The sequence below is a fragment of the Macrotis lagotis genome, chromosome 2 (assembly GCF_037893015.1).
Source record: "Macrotis lagotis isolate mMagLag1 chromosome 2, bilby.v1.9.chrom.fasta, whole genome shotgun sequence".
Taxonomy (NCBI): domain Eukaryota; kingdom Metazoa; phylum Chordata; class Mammalia; order Peramelemorphia; family Peramelidae; genus Macrotis; species Macrotis lagotis.
The window spans coordinates 329,697,339-329,718,681 of record NC_133659.1 but is presented as its reverse complement, the minus strand read 5'-3'; the positions used below and the strand labels follow the sequence as shown (position 1 = coordinate 329,718,681).

The following is a 21,343-nucleotide window of genomic DNA, read 5'->3' as shown; positions in this document are numbered from 1 at the left end:
TACTCTGTGTCAGATACTTGGGCTCGTACTGGAAAAGATAACTTTTAGTGGAAAGATCAGTGGGCTTGGAGGACCAAGACCTGGCTTCAAATCTCGGCTCTGCTACTATTTATATGACCTTGGACAAATCACAATTTCTCTGTACTTGGGTTTCTTGATCTATAAAAGGAGTAAGCTTGTATTTGATGGTCTCTAGTTCCAAATGTGTGACCTTATGAATGAGGATCAGATTGGCTCTCACTAATTCCCACAGAGCACACTATGGGAAAGTGGGGAAGAGTTTAGAGAAAAAATTTTTGTTCAAGACAAGGAAACATTTCTTTATAACTAGAACCAGGGGTGTTTGGTTAATGTAACCTACCAGCTTTCTGGAACATATTTGTGACATACTTCTAAGTTGAATCTGCATGATTAACATTTCCTCCACCATTTTTTTGTCTGGAAACTAAAGGAATAAGTCAAAGGACAGGTAGGGGATGCAGTGGATAGAGCACTGGCTGTGGAGTGTGGAGGTATTTGAGTTCAGATCTGACCTCAGACATTTATTAGCTGAGTGATCCTGGGCAAGTCACTCATCCACCCAAAAAAATACACCAAGGCCAAATTTATAGAATTTACTGCTTCTTGAAATGCAAACACTCATGGTGAAAATTTACTCTTTGGCTCTCTGTAACCAGTACCAATAGATATCAGCATAGCCCTGAACCTCCCAAAAATGAACAGGGTGGCTCTTGGAAGGTTAGTCTTTGAGTAGGGCTGGATGAACACTTGACAAGAATGTTGGAAAGAGGAATCTTGATCCAAGACATTTAGTAGTTGGTTTCTCATGTTCCTGTTAACTCTGAGAGTCTCTGGTTTTATGATATTTAATATGGATAAGAGAAAACTCATGATGGACCATGATCAATGGGTTTAAGTATTTTAGGACACTAACACAGATGGTGACATGCACAACATCCCATATTGGATTTCAGATGTGGAGCTGGAAGGACTCTTAGGGACCATCTATTCCAACCTGCTAAAGGGCAGTGTGAATTTTATCGACAAGAATATTATTGACCATGGAGATCAGGGAGGGTTTCCTGGCAGAGGACTATTTAATTGGCTTGAAGAAGATGGGTATAATTGGGAAGACCCACCTTGAACATATCTTGGTTGTGCATCTCTGAGCAAGTCACTTCATCTCATAATCTCCTAGCACTTTTTATGAATATAAAGAACACAGAAGGAACCAATGAAGATAGGTAGAGCTTTCTCTAAATGGGAATCTCATTCCACTTATGCAGTGGAATCTCAAGTCTAGTCCCATAAAATTTGAAAAACAGAGGGAGCTTGGAGGGCATCCATCCAATTTGTGTCTGAACAAGAGTTCCCAAATAAAGTTCATTTAGGAAATACTGGAAGACCTCCAGTGATAGGGAGTCACTACCTCTTGGGACAACTCCTTCCATCATGGGCAGCTCAAAGTCTTTCATTACACAGAGATGAAATTTGGCTTCCTGTAACTGCCTGCCCTCTGTGGTCAACCTGAACACATCTAATCTATCTTCCCTGTGACTGTTCTTTAAATAATTAAAGCTATCGATTCTGCTCCAGGTTAAACATCAAAGAATGTAAGTATAGTGAGGTTGCTAGAGGTCACCCCCCAAATGAACAAGCATTTCTTCTATGATACCTGACAAGTGACCAGTTGACCTCTTTTGAAAGATTTACAGCAAAGGGGAACTCACTATCTCCCAAAGCAATCAGTTCAACTTTGGGTTGGTTCTAATGATGTCAGGTTTTCCCTTCAGTGAACAGGAATTTGCTGGTCTGCCACATCCACCCATGGATACCATATTGGTACTACATCTGCCTTGCTTCCTTCTGCCAACTTCATGTGTCAATCTTACACCATGCTGATGATCTGTGCCCTAGTTTGCTGTGACTTGTGCCAGCAAGGCTCCCCAAATATAGTATCCCCAAACTGGAAAATGTTCCTGATGGGGATCTGACCAAGGCTGAGGACAGTGGGAAACTGGCTGTCCTTCCTCTGACTTCGGTCATTCTTGGAATGAAAACTAATGGCAAGTTAACTTTGGGGCATTTGTATAATATCTACTTTTCCAGGGGGAGGGAAAATTCTATCCAGTGACTTGATCTCTTTGGGGTATTGATGAGGTCAAGAGGCTGTGTGAGATCTAGAGGATAAGATCCTTACTGTCCATGGAAATCAAGGGAAGCTTCTTGGAGGAGGTGCCATTTTCGGTAGGCTTCAAAATGTCAATAGAGTTGAAAGATTTCAATTTTGATAAAGCTGCCTTGAAGAGCAGTCTCTTGGGCTCTCCCATCCTCAAACTGGGCTGAGCAGGATTAAAATTTTAGAAGTACATAGGATCTTAGAGGCCACTGTGTTCAACCTCCTCATTTTACAGGGAAGGAAACAGAGGCACAGGTAGGTTAAGTGGGTTGCCCAGAAATGCAGCTAGTAAGTGTCTGAGATGGAATTTGTACACAGATTTATCTAACTCCACACGGTCACTTTACTTTTACACTGTCCCTTGAATATTGATGGAAGACATTCCTTGCTCCCAGGCTTGGCTCCTTCATTGCCCTTTCTTAGTGATATCACAAAATATTTATAATTTCCCTGTGCCTCACTATCCTCATCTGTCTGGAGGGTAGAGCTATGGGCCATGCCTGCCTGGGTCTAAGATGAATGGGAGAGGGACTCCCATTTTGACCAAACCAGGAAACAATTTGGAGTAGTGCTAACTACATTGGATTTAGAGTAGAGGAATGTCAGTTTGAATCTCAGCTCTATTTAGGGTCATAGTTCTAAAGCTGGAAAGAGTTTTCAAGATCATTGAGTCCAACCTCCTTTTTTTACATAGGAGGAAACTGAGTCACAAAATGATCATAGGTTTAGAGTTGGAAGGGAAAGATAACTCATAAGTGATCTAGTTGAATGGTAAACTGAAGTCCCAAGAAGTTAGGTGACTTAGTATCCATGTGAATAGAGATCGAAGGGCCCTTATGAGCTTCTAGTTCAATACACTCAATTTCTGAAGTGGGGAAACTGAGGTCCAGGGAAAAATCATTTGCAATCCCAAGTTTTGAATTCATGTTTCTTGACTGTGGAGCTGCTGTTCTTTCCATTGTACCACACTAACTTCCCTTTGCTGTGTGCTCTCAACTAAGTCACTTCTCTTTGGGAAGGTCACTTCCTTTATTAAATGAGGGAGTTAATCTATTCTAGTCTTTGATCCTTCAATCACTTTTCCATTCCCTTCAACATTGACATTTTCAGTGCTCAACGGCCATTGTGTACCTATTTCTTCATTTCCTCCTCTGCTTGAATTGCAGGTTTGATAACTATTCAGCCAATGTGATGGTTGACAGCAAACCAGTGAACTTGGGGCTGTGGGATACAGCTGGGCAGGAGGACTATGACCGTCTTCGGCCTCTTTCCTATCCCCAAACAGTAAGTTCTATCTTCTTCTCTTCCCACCTCTAGATATTTCTTCCTGTCTTGTCTCTCTCACTTTTGCTCATCACTGGAATAGAGAAGGTGAGTCAACAGCAAGGGGTCTCTTCTTCCTTCCCTTGTCTCAAGGATGTCTGGCAGGGTTGCCTTTTACGTGAATTCTTCAGCTTCTTCCCAAAAGGTTAGATATTTACAAGGGTGCTGATGAGAAATTTGAGAATCTAGGTTTAGACTACTGAGTCCCTTACAACCACAGGAGACCCCCAGTGAATGGCTTGGAAGTGAGTGACTCTGGAGTGAGAAGGCATGAAATGTGATGGTATCAGTCTGGCTTCCTACCTAAGACTGAATTCCTTGGACTAGCAGGTCTTTATGAAATAGTGTAGTCTCTGGACACTAAATTACCTTTTGACCTTCAGAGTTCCCCTCCAAGTCAACAATGGGGGATGGTGGGTGAATAAAACACTGACTATGTGGTGAAAAATGGATATTAGGTGAAGAGTAGACGATTGTTAAGAGGTAAAGGATGGTGGTTGAAAGATGAACTGTGAATGGTGATTGCTAGGTGAAAGATGGATGAATGGTAGTTGAAGAGTAGATAGTAGGTGACAGATGAGGGGAAATCAGTAGTTGAATAGCAAATCATTGGTAAAGGTTGAATGATAAATGATTGCTTGTAATGGTAAAATGGCAAAGGGTGGATAGTGGAGGAATGGAGGCTTATGGGTAATTGCTGAAGGATATTTGGTGAGTGGATGATAGATGAATGGTAAGTGGTGGCTGATAGGTGAAGAGTGGGATGGGTAGATGATGGTTAATAGCTGAAAGGAGACTGATGAGTGGATGATGGCTTATGGGTGAAGGGTATAAGCTGGCTGATGGGTGAAGGAAGCTTTATGTGTTGATGGATAATAAGGGAAGATGGTGAGTGAGTGGTGGATGGTGGCGAAGAGTGATTGATGGGTAAAGGGCAGATAATAGATGAATGGTAAAGGATAGGTGAGTGGCAACTGGTAAGTAAAGAATGGACCATGGATGAAAGGTGGATAGGCAAGAGATAGAAAGTGAATAAATGGTAAATGGTGGTTAATGCATGCATTACAAGTGATAGGTGAAGGCAGGATAGTGGATAATGGATAAATGGAACATGGTGGATGAGTAGTGAATGGTGGGACATAGGTGAAGAGTGGATGAGGAATAAATGATGACACATATGGACCAGTCAGACTGTTTTATCAGCTGTTCTCTATACAAGACATTCATCTCCCACTTCTGGACTCTTAAACAGGCTGCTCTCCTATCCCTGGAGTATCCTTTTCCTCCTGAGTTTAACCAATTGGAATCTAGATTTCCCAGGTGTCAAAACTTTTTTCTGCTGCCCCTTTCAATAGTTCATATGTATTGGTTCTATATCTTCCATTTACTTCTCTGTGAACAAACTGCATTCCCCAGTAGCATGTTTGCTCTTGAAACATAGGAATTTCTCTTTGTAACTTCAGCGTGTGGCACTAGTAGACACTTAATCAATGTTGGTTGATGGGTTGCTTTAAAGTGGGTGACTGGTAGCTGTTTATAATGGATAATGAGTAGGTGGCAAGTAAATGGGGCGTATTAAGTAAAAACTATGTTCAGAGAATTCGCCAGTCAGCATCATCACATTCTTCTCTGGTAGAGATTCAGATGCCCTCAGCTCTCCCCTGAGTTGGTTGATCCATCCATGAGAGTCATGGAGTATATTACCTGAGGAAATGAGCCCTTTCTTAGTTTGGCTTCCCACTTTGCTGATCTGTACCCCTTTCTCCTCTCTTCTCAGGATGTTTTCTTGATCTGCTTCTCCCTTGTGAGCCCAGCTTCATACGAGAATGTCCGTGCAAAGGTGAGTGATTCTCTGAGACGCCCAGAGAAAAGGGAATAGTATCTTTGGAGCAGGGGCACAGGACAGTTCTATCAACCACCTCCATAAGGGCAGCTTTGACTAGTGGTGGTTGTGATTGATGGGGGACGAGTACCCCAGGAGGGATATTTTGGTTGCTTGATCTGACCTTCCACCTTTGGGGCTCTTCTCCCTCTCTGCTGGCTCTTTCCCTGCTCAGTGGTATCCTGAGGTTCGGCATCATTGCCCCAGCACCCCCATCATCCTGGTGGGGACCAAGTTGGATCTTCGTGATGACAAGGACACCATTGAAAAATTGAAGGAGAAGAAGCTGACACCCATCACATATCCACAGGGCCTCGCCCTGGCCAAGGAAATAGGTAAGAGTTCCATGACCTGGCAGTGGATATCTGAAGGCAGAGACTAGAGACATATCTACAGTGCTACTACTTAGTGTGTGACCCTGGACAAGTCATTTCCCTATCTGAGCCTCAGAATCTTCTATTGTAAATTGTGGTAGCTAAACTTGAAGACTCCTAAGGAACCTCCCTCCTCTAAATTCTATGAGGATGGGAGACTCTCTAAAGGTTGGGGCAATTTGTTTAATGACTGGGGGGGAGGGTATTCTTAAGAGTTTACCTCTTAGGGATAGCTAGATGACACAGTAGATAGAGCACTGGCCCTGGAGTCAGGAGGACCAGAGTTCAAATCTGGATCAGACACTTAATAATTATCTAGCCGTGTGACCTTGGGCAAGTCACTTAACCCCATTGCCTTGCAAAAAAAAATAAGTTAAAAAAAAGGAATTTGCCTCTTTAGACCCAGAAGTGTGGGGGGGGAGGGTGAGAGCAGACAGGTCTTGAATTTCTGCCACCTTTGTTCAGTGTGACCTTATGGTTTTATCCATGCTGTGGATGATTATCAATCTCTTGGGCAAAGACATAGATGGCACCCATCCTTTGATTAATGACCCAAAGTTTGGAGGGAAGACTAACTTCTTGGAAAGCAGACTTGGGAAACTGAAAGGCTCTGGCACAAACCTAAGAAGACCACTTTTTTTGGGTGGATCTTGGATTTCACATTCTTATTCTTCTGTGAAGAATTCTCTCTGACAATGGGGATCAGCCTGTAATCTGTAACATTGATTGTGATGAAATCTGTTGGAGTTCAATGAAAAGTCTGACAGATTTAAAAAAAAATGGGGGGGCAGCTTGGTGGCACAGTGGATAGAGCACCGGCCCTGGAGTCAGGAGGACCTGAGTTCAAATCCAGCCTCAAACACTTAATACTGACCTAGCTGTGTGGCTTTGGGCAAGTCACTTAACCCCATTGCCTTGCAAAAAAAAACAAAACTAAAAACATTTTTTTTACAAGAATAAGATGGTGGAGACAAGGCTAGTCAACAGGTGATCTAAAAAACCAGCTGGAGGTATTCTTGAACTACAAGTTTAATCAACAGATCCAGAAATGTCTATTAAGCACCTTCTCTATTGTGCTTAGGATACAAAGACCAAAAATACAAAACAAAATTCCCTACCCAGACCCTGAACTCTATGTTTGTAACCCCTGAGGGGAACTCCTATTTGTTAATTGGTACAGTATAATAAAATATAGTATCATATTATAGCCATATAATTCCAAACTGAGCTAATATTATAAAATAAAACATAATGGACAAAACATATAAGATTACATAGACTGTAAGCCACAGAATTACATAGAGTACAAGATAATATAATTAATGTAATACAAGATGAAATAAGATAATACAAGATAAAACAAAGTAGAATATATGCTAGACCTGGAGAGAATACAATAGAAGGTAGACTATTGTTCTAGAATACAATATGATAGAATACGTGATGCAACAGAGCACAGAGAACACCGTAACAGCAGAACACGACACAACACAATGCAGCATAGCATAACACACCCAAGTTGAGCAGACTGCGCTGTGACACGGCAGCTTCCAACATTAACACAGGCTCACGTTGCCCCAGCAGAGGCCTAGGAAAATGAGTCATGGCTTGGTAGTCATATCTAGAACACTGAACTCCTATTCTAGGAATAATATGAACAAGCTAGGAGAGGTGGGTGTCCAAGGAGGGCCAGGAGAGCGTGCCATCTGAGCATTAGGTGAAAGGGTTGCCGATGGTTATCCTGGAGAAGAGAACATTCAGGGAGACAGAACTGCTCTGGATTCAAATGACCACAGGGCTGGCATGTCGGAGAGCAATGAAACTTGTCCTTCTTGCTCCCCGAGGACAGAACTGGGAGCTGCAGAAAGGAACAGTTCATCTGGAGGCAAGAACCCCCCCCCCCCCCCAGGAAAATATTCCTAATAAAAACCATCCCAATGTTGAACGGGAGGCAGCGTGCCAACCCTCGGGGCTCACTTCCATGGGAGGTTCACAAATTGGATGATCCTGGAGGCCTCTTCATTTCTAAGATGCAGTGAAAGTGGTGACTGACTGAACAGCCTACTCATACCACTGCCACCACCGCCGCCACCGCCACCGCCATCTTCTGCTGCTGCTATTGCCGCTACTACTACCACTATTGCTGTGACTGCTGCTACTGCTACAACTGCAGCTGCTGTGATGTCATTTCTGCTTCTACTGCTACTACTACTACTATTACTGCTACTGCTGCTGCTGCTACGACTACCACTACCACTACTGCCACTACTACTACTTCCACTACTACTACTACCACTACTACTACCACTGCTACTACTACCACTACCATCACTACCACTACCACTACTACTACTACTATTACCGCTACTGCTATGACTACCACTACCACTGCCACTACTACTATTTCTACTACCACCACTACCACTACCACCACTACTACTACTACTACTACCACTACCACCACTGCTACTACTACTACTACCACTACCACCACTGCTACTACCACTACCACCACCACCACTACCACCACCACCACCACCACTACTACTACTACTACTACCACCACTACTACTACTACCACTACCACCACTACTACTACTACCACTACCACTACTACCACTACTACCACCACCACTACTACTACTACTACCACTACCACCACTGCTACTACTACCACTACCACCACTACCACTACCACCACTACTACTACCACTACTACTACTACTACTACTACTACTGCTGCTGCTGCTGCTGCTGCTGCTGCTGCTACCACCACTGATACTTCTATTACTCCTGCTGCTGCTGCTTCAGTTACTTCTACTATTACTAGTAGTAGCTGAGGCACCGTATGGCCTTGGAGCCAGCAGGAGCTGGGTGCAAGTGTTGCCTCTGCTACAAACCTTGGCACGCCGTCTTAATGCCCCATGTCATTCTCTAAGACTATGTTGGAGCAGGTGCTACACTGGTTAGTGAAGACACATTTCTTAGTGGGAGCTCCCTGCTCAGTTCCAACCCCAAACCTTCAAAGCCGCCCTCCATCAGTTGCTCTAAGAGCTGTACAGCCCTTCCAGCACTGGAGTCTCATCAGTAACCTGTGAGGTACATATGCCAGATCTTATCTATCAGCTCCTTTTTCTAGGCCAAGAAACTGAGGCTCAGAATATCTAAGTGAATTAGTTAAGTCGAGGAGTCTGATTTGGACTCAGAGTTTTCCCCCAAACCCAGCAGGGTCCTTAATCTCTCAAAGGCAGATTCAAAAGAAAGTTTGACGGTGCTTTTAAGTGCCCTGGCTCTCTGTTGCACCCTGCCTGTTGACATTTTACACCCTTGTGGCCACCCAGAATCTGTGACTACCCTACCCCCAATCTTCTTTTTCTGGCCGGAACTGGGAGGTCCTTCAGAGGGGGGAGGCCTCCACATCTCTTCTCTCTTTAACAGGAAAAGAGACCGCAACTTCCTGTTGTCTTCCCCTCATGACTAACTTAATCTGGGGGCTCAGTCCCAGCCCATCTATCACTGGGCCTTGTTCTGGGGGGCAATCCCTTTCCTCTTCCCCCTGCTAGTATGATACAGTGCTCACTGCCCAGGATTCTGCCTGGTCACTACCCATTCTCCTGCCTTGGTTTCTCACCAGCCCATTTGACTGACGGCTATCTCAGGGAAATGGCAGAGGTGGAAGGATGAAAGGGAGAATCAGGGGTTTAAGGATTGGGGAGAATGGGTACAAACAGAAACCAGGAGGGATTTCCAGGTGATCTGAGAGGGAGATGGTGAATATTCTCCTATATGCTCTGGGCTTGTGGAATAAGGACATTCTCCCTGGTCAGCTTAGGTTGATGATGGACAGAATCCTAGGTCTTATAATCTCCTCATTGTGCAGATGGGGAAACTGATACTCAGAGAGAAGAGTATATTTATCTGCGATCTCAAAGGAATCAAAGAGCAGGTTTTGTATTGGAAACTGAATTTTTTTTAGAGTGATGCTTGGGATTCACCTAAATGAAAACATATTTATTGTTTTTCCGTCTCTCATAGGTTCATCAAATCTTGAGATATGAAGAAATTCAAGAGGTAGAATGTCAGAGCTAGGAAGGTCCTTGGAACAGGATACGTCAGAGCCGGGAGGGGCCTTGGAACAGAGAATGACAGAGTTGGTGGGGATGGTTTATAACAGGATGTCAGAGCCTTAAAAAAGGAGATGTCAGAGCTGGGGGTGGGAGGATCATAGAATGGAGAATGTCAGAGCTGGGAGGGGCTTTAGAACAGAGAATGGCAGGGATGGCAGGGAATGTTCAACTCTTTGATCCTACAGATGAATAAACTTATGTCTAGGAAAGAGAAATGACTTATCAGAATTCAAATCGTTGGAGAATTAGCAAGCTGAACTTCACACTCTGCCTCTCCCACTTCATCCTGGGGATGAATATCATCAGTGGAGCTGAAGTTTCTTCTCTCACCTCCTCCAGAGGCTCCATGACTTTACCTCAGTTGAGCTCCCCAGGTCTCATTTGGATTCACAGAACATGCTTTCTCCCTGCCCCCAAGGACCAGTGAGACTGGTCAGATAATGCCAATGTCTTTACTTCACAAAGGAGGAAACTGAGCCTAGAGCATTAAAGTGACTTGTCCAGGGAGCCCATGGTTGGTAAATGACACATCAGAGATCCACAATATGGATTCGAGTCCAGATCTCCTGATGTCAAGCCCAGTATTGTTTCTACAGAGTGGATGGAGAAGCAGGGGTGTGGTGATGAATATTTAACAACCAGCTTTCCAGGAAAAAGAATTTCACACAACTCTTACAAGTTTAATCTCAATTACTAACATTTTTGCTATCACTTTCCCAAGTCTAGACCATCAACAAAATAGGAAATCAAGCCTTGATTTGCAACATTTGCTGGTTTCCAAATTGTAAAAGCTCACACTTAAAGTGTAGTCAGCACTGTAAAAGCTGGTTAGAACTCATTGCAGCACATCTCTGTGAGAGCCGAACTGGCAATCAAGAACATAAGTTCAAATTCAGCCTCAGATAGTTATTATCTGTGTGAACTTAAGCAAGCCATCCCACTTTGATGAGCATCAGTTTTCCCATCTGTTAAGTGAGAATAATTTAGCATTTATCTATTGATGATACTTGGCCTTTTGGGCTAGGCAGAGGTGCATAAGCCTTCAATTGATTTGATCCTCAATGGGATTCTAGAAGTTTCATTTTACTGATGAGGAAACTGAGACTCAGGAAGGTGAATTTCCAAATTCTGACACCAAATCCCTCTTTGGGGTAGGGATTAGATCCTCTCTCCAGTTTTCCATTATCTAGAACAGTCAAAATAAAATAAAAATGAGGGCAGCTAAGTTATACTTAAGGATCCTTGTATTCCATTTACTGACCAGGAAAACACATGTTTATATATATTTCTTTTTTAAAAAATACATAATCAAATAAAAATCACATAATCACATAAAGACCAATTGGCAAAATCATTTGAATCTTGCTTTGGGCCAAGCCAGATTGACTACATGTAGCTGGTACACCTTGGGTTTGATACCTCTGGTCTAGACAAACCCAAAAGGGCAGATTCCCAAGTGCTTTTCAAATCTTTGAGCTCTCTGCAAATGACAACTCTTATTACCGTTGTTTAATTATATTTTGCAGCTTCTCCCAGTCAGGTGGTCTGGGTAAGCATCATACCCATTGAATAGATGGCAAAATTTAAGCAGAGAAAAAGCTATCCAAGGTCACCTAATAGAGTTGATTCAAGGGGTCATAGTCACAGGAGAGTATGTCGACTCTCTGAAAAAGACTTTGTTATACTGAAGGGTCCAGGAAAGGAGGGAGTTGCTAGGAGGCACGGAAAACACGTCTATAGCTTCCATGTTCTGATCACAGGGCAAAAAGGGGAAGGGATGGACCTTGCAGAATTTAAGCTGGGAGTAGGAGTATGCTGGAACCCATTCTAGCTTCTCTAGAGCTGATGGTTAAATCTCCATTGGGAGCATTTATACCTCAGAAGATGGTAGATTCTCCAAATAGAGATTTGATTTCTTGTTTTACTGTCTGGATTTATAAAAATAATAGAGAACATTTTAGTAATAATAATTAAACTCAAATGTATTCTGTCATATTCTTTCCCTCTCCCCCAAGAGCTGGTTGTTAAACATTTAACCAACAGATCTCTGCCTGGGAGCCTAAAATTCAAGCTTGATCAAAATGCAGCAAATGTATTAAATTCAACTAAAAGGTTTCATGGTAGAGGAGAGTTCTAGATTTTAGGGTAGAAATAAATTTTTAGGTGAAAAAAGAATAGATGTTTTTCTAGGAAAGGTAAAAAGATGAAGTCAGGAAGTGTGGGAATCAATTATTTTTAAGGATTCAGTTGAAAGATGGTGAGGGCTTTCAAAATTGGATTTTATGAGAGATGGTTGAAGGACTCTGGTGCTTAAAATGGAGGAGACTCAGGACAGACTCGTTGAATTTGTGAGCAGGAGGAGAAAATATGGGGAAAATCTTGATAATTGAAAAAAATCATGAAGACCACAGAAAAGACAAAAAAAAATCCCAGCCCAGTAGTATCACTTTGGAAGTTATTAAATTTATTATATACTTAGAAGAAAAACAAATGGTTCGCAATAGAGTTTCAAGTATTAGCATCTTCCTTTACTATTATATAAAAGAAAAAATGTCCATCTTCTTTGTTGTTTATTAGGTTTAGAATAAGTATTTTAAAAAGAAACAGTGAAAATTAAAAAAAGTTCACATAGATTCAGTGGATCAACTCTTTGTGGTCTCAAAAGGGCAGAACTAAGAACAATAGATTGCAGAGAGACAATTTCAGCTCAACAGAAGGAAAGATTTCCTAACAATCAGAGCATTTTTTATTATTTATTATTTTTTATCAGAACATTTAGATAGTAGAATGGAGTGCTTTGTGAGGTAGTAAGTTTTTCATCATTGGAGGTATTCAAGTGAATGCCATATGAATACTTCCTAGGGATATTGAAGGGGGGATTTCTTCTCAGATCCAGCTTATGCTCCCTGACCACTAATTAATGTTCCTCTAACCTCCAAAGTTCTCTATTTCTAAATCAATTCAACTGGTATTTATTATATGGTGTTTGTATGAATGGGACATTGTGCTCAGATTCTGACAATGAAAGGAAGCATTTCCTAATAATTAAAATTGCCCCAAAGTTGGAAGGGCTACTTTGATAGTGAGTTCCTTATCATTGGAGGTGTTTTAGTGGAGGATGGCTGGATGGCCTATTATCAGAAATATTGACTTGGAAATGTATGCATCAGAAAAAGGCTTGGTTCTGTTATGCGACACTTTTTTGATTTGGAAATTCTGCAGTTCGATGACCTCTCCCTCTGGATTGTTTACTGCCATCATTATGGATTATTGGTATGTTGAACCCTGAAAATCAATTGACCTTCTTTTTACCAATCCTTAGGGGAGCAGGTGCAGCTGAATTCATATCCAACCTCAGAAACTTACAAGCTACATGACCCTGGCAAGTTACTTAAACTATGTGCCTCGGTATCCTCATCTGGAAAACAGGTGCTAATATAAATCTTTATCTCCTAAAGTTGTGGGGATAAAATGAAATCATATTTACAAGGTGTTTTGCAAACCTTACTGCAATATATAAATGCTAGCTATAATTATTATTACTTCTAAGATTAAAATTTTATTGACATCTTTATGTCCCTTAAATTTCCCTCTATGTCTTCCTCCCTCCCTTTTTTTCCAGAGACTCATCCCATATAACAAAGAATATTTTTTTTTAGGTTTTTGCAAGGCAATGGGGTTAAGTGGCTTGCCCAAGGCCACACAGCTAGGTCATTATTAAGTGTCTGAGGCTGGATTTGAATTTAGGTCCTCCTGACTCCATCTACTGCACCACCTAGATGCCCCAACAAAGAATATTTTTAAAGAGAAAAAATGAAAAGGGAAAAATAGTAAAATTGATCAATACTTTGAAAAAAATCTGAAAATACATAGAATATTCCATATTCATGGACTCTTCTTTTATCTCTTCTTGTGACTAGGCTGAGTGACTTTTACTTTTTTGAACCTCAGTTTCTTCATCTGTAAAGTATGGAAGTTGGTCTAGACAGCTTCTGAGGTTCCTTCCAGCTCACAATCTAGGATCCTGTGATTGACTTTTCCTTCATCTATCTTCGACCCAAATTGATGGTTATGGGCTACTGAGACCCTGACTGACAGGTTTCCTCCCATTCTCTTTCTCCCTCTCTCCCTCTTCCTCTCCTTTTTCTCTCTTACTAGACTCTGTGAAGTATCTGGAGTGTTCTGCTCTCACTCAACGTGGACTGAAAACTGTCTTTGATGAGGCCATCCGGGCAGTCCTTTGCCCCCAGCCCACCCGACAGCAGAAACGCCCCTGCAGCCTACTCTAGGGGTAAGTTACTAAGATAGTTTCCTTGTCCCACAAGGCTGACTTATCACTGCCCATCAAGGCATAATCCTAGTAAGCATTTATTAGGCACCTATGGTTTACCTGGTACTGTGCTTATAATTCCAGTCCTGAATGGAACCTCTCAGAAAATAAAGTGTCTTTCTTGGGTCCCACTGGGTGGGTTCCAAGTATGAAAACTCTGCTGGTTGATGTCACTTATCTGAGGAGTTAAAGACTGGGTAGAGTGGGAGATTCCCCAGAATGGAGCATGGCCCATTTTATCAGTTATAGAAGGCTAGACCAAGAATTGGATAGACCCCCCGGAAGTCATTTAGTTCAACTTTCTCCTTTTATAGATGAGGAAATTGAGGGCCAGAGGTAGTAAGTGACTTAGAAGATCACAGTCCTAGAGCTGGAAGGGACCCCAGAGGTCACCAAGTTCAACTTTCTCCTTTTACAGATGAGGAAATTGTGGTCCAAGGGAGTTAAGTGGCTTATCCAAGGTTACATAAGTAGTAAAGGTCAGAGATGAGGTTTGAATCCATGAGCACAGTGGAAAGAGTACCTGAAGTCCTAAGATATGGATTCTAGCTTCAATACCATAGGCCTGGCTTTCCTTAAGACCCTATTTAGCATGGAAACCCTAAGCCAAGGCTTTGAACTACTAACCCCAGAGAACAATGAATTCTTCAGTCCCACCCACTTACATTGGAGATGGATGACGTCCACTGTCCTCCACAACTCTCTCTTGCTCAATCATAACCAATCAGATTTCAGGCTGGGTTTGTGGATCATAAAATGAGAATTCTAGTCAAAAAGCTGATCTTTTTTCTCCTCATCAGAATTATTTCTGCTTATGTCTTCAGACAAAGAGAATGTTTGTTCATTGTAAAAATAATTGCTCAAAAAATTGTTGTTATAAGATGAGGTTGGGGTTTGGAGATATGATTAGGCATACTGCAAGGGGGGGGGGGTCTGCCCAGCTAGAGCCTGCTGGAGAGTCATGAAAGACAATGGAAAATAGGTTGAATTTGGAGAATAAAGACCTGAGTTGAAATCTGACATTGTCTCCTTACTATCTGAGTGATCTTGAGCAAGTCAATTTAAACCTCTCCTCACCTGAAAATGGAGTTGGGGGAGGGACAGGCAGTTTAATGTGTATTTGTTGACCTCAAAAGTCCAACCTAGCTCTCAGCCCATGATCCTATGGAACAAGTGATGATGAAGGGATCCCCTAATTTTCATCATTTGTTTCTTTCCTATCTAGGTATACCCTTGGTGCCTATTTGTTCCTCAGTGCTGTGTCGCTCTCCTCCCCAGTTTTCTGATTTCGAGATCTAGGGGCTTGTCAGTCAGACATCCTTCTCCCCTTGGTGTTCCTTAAAAGATGGATGGAGTTCTTGGTCACTGATCTCCTGCCTCCCAAAGACATTTCCAGGACAATATCGTGTGAGCACATGCAAAGCTGTTCCCCACTCTCTGCTTGGACCTTCTACCACAGCCAGGGGCTTCTGGGGGAGATGGCCAATAAAACAGACCTATTTTATTGCAGTGGAAACTCTTGTGTGGGATCTCACAGGATCTCAACAGGGGGTATCTATTGGGCACCAAGAACCTCTTTGAGGGTCCTTCACAATACCTTGAAGTCATTGCTACCCAACTCTTTCCCCCTCTAGAACCCAAGTTATTCCCAACACTGTAATCATATCATCCTTTCTGACACTGAGTATTGGGTAATAGTAATGATCATTTACCTTGGTGTAGAGGTCTAGGCCATATCCCCTGGATTTTTTCACCCCTTTCTCCCCAGTAAGGAGGTTGGGGGTCAATATTACAGTTGTCATTTGACTGAAGTCCAGTGAGGCCAGTTGCCTTGCCTGCAGTGTCACAGTGTAAAGGTTTCCCAGATTTCTGACTTCCAGGATCCCACACAGAATAGGAAAAGGGTTTAGAAGACATTGTAAATACTGGAAGGGACCTTAGAAGTCACCTGCCCAAACAATGAAATAATTAAAGATCTTAGTTTTGAAGTGGGAGGTGACTTCAGAAGCCATCATCTTCCATCTCTCAATTCATGGTTAAACAAATAAGCTCAGAAAATGAATGACTTTTCTGACATCATACATAGGGTTGAACCCATTCTTTCTCCAGTCCCATGAAACATCCTCAGGTGACCTCAATGCCCTTTGGGCTTCCAACACAGGGAAACACAGAGACATGGAAGGAAAGTCCCAGGAACAAAAGCCCTTCCCCAGCCCACCCACTGCTCTGTTTTTCCACTCCTAATGAACTGTGACTGCAGTACAAGAGTCCCACTTTAAGAAGCATCAGCTCACAAGTGTGGTTCCTTCCTCTTGTTATTTGGGACTCTTGCAGCCCCCAGATAGTAGGGGTGTTGGTGCCCTTGTCAGGAATTTCATCTGGTACAGCCTGACTGTCCCTATAATTAAAAGGATAACTCATTTCTGTGGTTATTTTTAGTTTCATGAACAACCTACAGCAGGTAAGGAGTGCATTGGGGCTGAGGTCCATGATTCCCCTTAAGATGTCCCAGAGAGATGCACTAAGATGACCACTAGGAGGAGGCCCATCTTGCCCTAGCCTCACTCTCTGTGAAAAGGATGTTCACAATTAACTGGGAAGAAATAGGACCTGGGTTCCTAGTGGGAGCTTCTGGACTCTGCCCCTTATGCTTTGTGTGGTTGTGATTGTCCCTTTCCCCCTCTGAGGCCTTATTTTTTCATTAAAAATGGGGATATGAATTCTTATCCTCACTTGCTCATAAGATTGTTGGAAGAAAAATGACGCGCACACCTACAAAACCCTCACACAGAAATGTGAAACATCATCACTCTTGAGAATAGCTCAAGTCCCAGGAGAAGTGCTGGTCTCATGGGAAGGCAAAATAGGTGGCCATCTACAAGTGATTTGAGGGCCCTACTTGGGAACAGATCTTTCCCCCACCCACACAGACAGGCCATGGTACTTGTGTTCTTGACGTCTACAGGATGCTTTCACATTTACTAGTTTGTTTGCTGTTCCCATCAGACCCTCTGGGTAGGAAGTAGAGATATTTTTACACCATTTACAAATGAAAACCTGAGGTCCAGAGTGGGATTGTTCCAGATCACACAACTTGTCATTGGCAGCCAGGGCTCCCACTCAAATCCTCTGACTGGATGTCCAGGGAAGACTCCATCAAGAGCAGAAAACTCCTAAAATTCTACCCAAGCATTGGGAAAGTGGAGGAGAGAAGAGAAAGGCTGTCTTACCTTTGGGCCAAAACTTTGTCATCTTCAAGAACTCTACAGATTGGAAATTAAGTCTCAGAATAATAAAGTGACCAGTTCCAGGTCATTCCATTCCATTCCTGTATGAAACCATCTTTTCTTAATTAGTTTTGGAATCAGAAGGGATGGATTCTAATCAACTTAATACTAATACTCTATCAAACCCATATACTCTTTTTATTGTGTCCCCTCCTTCCCAACCCACCCAAAGCAAGAACAGATCTTGGGGCAGTGTCCCTTAGGGAGCTGAAGGTCTGAATATGGGCTCATGTGCGCCCATGAAGATGAGAATCTGAACTGAACCTGTGTCTTTTCTCCAGAGAAAGGAGGAAACCAAGATGGGCTGAGATGCAGGATGTGTGTGTGTGTGTGTGTGTGTGTGTGTGTGTGTGTGTGTGTGTGTGTGTATGAGAGAGAGAGTGAGTGTGTGTGTATCTTGCGTGAGTGTGTGTATGTGTGTGAGAGAGTATGTGTCAGTGTGTGTGCGTGTGTGTGTGTGTGTGTCTGTCTGCACTTGCCTAGGCTGAGGCTCAGGGAGCCACCAGAGCATGAGTCACCCAGGGAGGCCCAGGGATGGAGGCAGAGCCCCCTGTGAGGGGAAGAGATGAAGAGCAGTGCAGTGGGATAGAGCCCATGACATCCTACCGAGATGTACACAGCAGCCAGTCCAGCTCTGGGTCCCTAGGGATGGCTATTTTTATATAGCCCTGCATCCTTCCCGCCATGCACACACATTTCTCCTTCTCTCTTTGTCTCTGTTTCTGCCTCTCTGTCTCTCTGTCTCTCTCTCTCTCTGTCTTTCTCCATCTGTCTCTCTCTATCTCTGTTTCTATCTCTGTCTCTCCCTATCTCTGTCTCTGTCTGTCTTTCTCCATCTGTCTCTCTCTATCTCTGTTTCTATCTCTCTCTGTCTCTGTCTCTGTTTCTCTGACTCTATCACTCTCTGTCTCTTCCTCTCTTTCTCTTCATGTGTGTGTATGTGTGTGTCCTTCCCTCTGTCTCTTTCTCTCACTGTCTGTCTCTCTTTTTTCTGTTTCTGTCTTTCTTTGTCTGTCTGTCTACCTGTCTGTCTGTCTCTCCCCCTCCAATTTTGATGAAGACTCTTTTCCTCTTCTCAAGGAAACCAGTAATTGGGTGCCCTCTTTGAGGAAAGGCCTGTGAAGAAAAAAAGCCAAAAGGCAAACATTCTGTCCTTGCCCCCACAGAGCTCTCAGTCTAGTAGGGAGATGGTTATTGACTCAGGGGGATGTCCTAATCTGATGGAAGACACACGATTCTTCATGCTTGGGGAGCCCTTGATATGAAGTGGGTAGACAAGGCTTCTCTCCTCAAGAAACCACTAGGCATAGGACTCTGGGCTCATGGTTCTAAGGCAGGAAGGGACCTCAGAAGCCATCAGGTCCAACTCCCTCATTTTACAGGTAAAGAAACTGAGACCCAGAGAAGGGTAATGGCTTTCTGAAGATCACATAGCTATTAAGCATTAGATGGGGACTTAAACCCAGGCCCTCTGAGTATAGTGGAGACTGAGCTCCTGCCTTTTGGCAGTTCTCAGTCTGATGTGGGAAACAAGTCTTTTGTCCTGGAGGAACATCCATTCATATGGGGGAGATACCTTTCCCACTCCCAACCTACCCTCAGCTCAATGGAAGAGACCCAGTTCCTGATTTGGGGAGGTGACCCTAGTCTAAGGCGAACAAATGCATCCTCCATCCTGGGAGGAGGGACATGACAAGAAGAGAGTCCAAGTTGAATGGAGGCTGCAGCCCCTTATTCTGAGAACCTCCCATCCTTTAAAAGAACATATCTCAGGTGGTTACTGATCTGAAGGAGGAGGTTAAACCTCTGCCTTCAGGAAGCTTTTGGTCTACTGTGGATCAGATCAGATCCCTTGGCAATTCTCATGAGAAGATGGATGCAAAGACTTGGATAGGTAAACTGACCCCAATATAATAAAAGCTGTCTGGGGTTATGGAGATGAAAAGAGGAGAGCAAGGAACCTTGAAGTCCCTTTCCTTTTTTGACTCTCCACAATCAGCTCCATAGGAGAGGACTTGAACATCGTCTAGCCCAACTGCTTCATGTTACAAAGCAGAAAAGTGAGACCCCCAAAGAGAAAGTGAATTGCCCATGATCACACAAGAAAACGGAAAATCAGAGGACTACAGATGAAGGAAGGGACTTGCCCAAGGTCATCCTGCAAGATAGTTTGAAATCAAGGATAATATCTCATCCTCACACTTTCTAGTTAGGTTTGCTTTCCTCTAGGTCACCCTGGAATCGAACCAGTCTTTGGATTACCTGTGGACTCTGGTCCTGCCAAACGACAACCTATAGTCAGATGGGGAGACTTCAGAGACTTGGACCAAATGGTCCAAATCATGGAGCATACTATTCCGCATCTCAACCCTAGAGGGTGCTATTAATAAAGAGATCTTTGGAAGGACAGGAAAAAGGAAGCTGTTTCAAAGAAGACGATACTGTGGAGTAGTGAGCTAGCCTAAGGAAACTGTTAAAGAAGGTATTTTGAACCTTTCTTGGAGTGTGGAGGTGTGGGGTAATGCACCGCTGGCAATCCTCTGAAATGCATAAAATAAAATGCTTACTATTAAATGAAATGAAACCAATTCTTAATCAATTAATCAATAATCAGTGTTTATTAAGTGCTCATTATGCACAAGCACTGTGCTAAGCCCTGAAGATACAAAAAGAGGCAAAAGACATCCCTGCCCTCAAGGAGACTCCAATTTAATTCAATTTGTGGAGATAGTTATCAAAATTTATTTTTTTTTCCTTCAGGAGCTCATTTATGACTTGTGAAAATTTCTTTTTTAAGATACTACTGTTTAAACATTTGATTTACTCTTCTGTATTCTGAGTAGTTTATATTTTTGAAAATATTCATCTATCAAAATATGTTTTTTTAAAGTAGTTCACAGAACAGCTGGAATATCTCTACCGACGCCTTCGGAGTTTGTGAACCCCTGGTTAAGATTGAATAACAATTTCTCAGGATCTAAGAATTATAAATCTAGAATTGGAAGGGGCATCAGAAATCTGTTATGGATCCTCTTATTTTATAAATGAGATATCAGCTGTGGGCCAAAGAGGTCATGGGAACTGTCCATGGTCAAAGAAACAGTAACAATCAGAAGTCATTTGGCCTAGAAGTCACAGGCTTATATCTTTAGTGGTCATCTAGTCTGAGCCCTCATTTTGAAGATTTGGAAACTGAGGCCAAGAAAGGTCAGAGTGTCATTAATCCTGAGCTAGGGGTCAGAAGGGGGACTTAAAGACCATCCAGACCAACACCCTCATTTTATACCCAAGAATGAAAAGTAATTTACTCAAGACTAAGCATCAGAGGTATGATGTGATTCCAGACCCTTTGATTCTAGAGCCCCTGAATGTGATCCCTTGCTCTCAGAGGCAAAGAGCTCAGGGACCAGCAGGGTACACACTGAAATTTTTATAATAATCATCCTCTTTATTTATAAAGGACTCAGGATACTTTAAACTCTTTCAGAGTTTAAAAAAAAACCCAAAACATCACACACCCCCTATGAATGCAGCAGAGCAGAAAATCAGGTGATATAATTCCCATTCCACAGATGAGAAAGTAGAGGCACCCCAGGTCAAGTGCCTTTCTGGTAAACCCCACGGCTTTGTCCTCCATGTTCTGTGGGTTCTACACTGGAGTCCTTGTGCAATGACTCATCGGTCTGTGCAGGTAACCCTGCAGCCTTGAAGGCTGGGCCAACTGTGCCAGGGCCCACCAATCTGGGAAGGCTCAGAAATGAGAGCCGGATGACGCACAGTGTGCTCGTCATCCAAGGACTAGCCTAACTCTGCTCAGAGAGGCTCATTACCATAGGATTGA

General features: G+C 42.9%; 1 protein-coding gene across 1 annotated transcript in view; it reads left to right on the top strand.

Moving 5' to 3' along the window:
• Positions 1 to 17,822, top strand: part of RAC2 (Rac family small GTPase 2) — a 35,777-nt gene extending 17,955 nt beyond the window's left edge. Inside the window, exons 3-7 of the mRNA XM_074226862.1 lie at positions 3,346 to 3,463; positions 5,280 to 5,342; positions 5,560 to 5,719; positions 14,044 to 14,176; positions 15,441 to 17,822. Coding sequence (XP_074082963.1) covers positions 3,346 to 3,463; positions 5,280 to 5,342; positions 5,560 to 5,719; positions 14,044 to 14,174 — 472 coding nt within the window. The 3' untranslated portion in view covers positions 14,175 to 14,176; positions 15,441 to 17,822. The remainder of the gene's footprint in view (positions 1 to 3,345; positions 3,464 to 5,279; positions 5,343 to 5,559; positions 5,720 to 14,043; positions 14,177 to 15,440) is intronic.
• Positions 17,823 to 21,343: the final 3,521 nt, after the last annotated feature.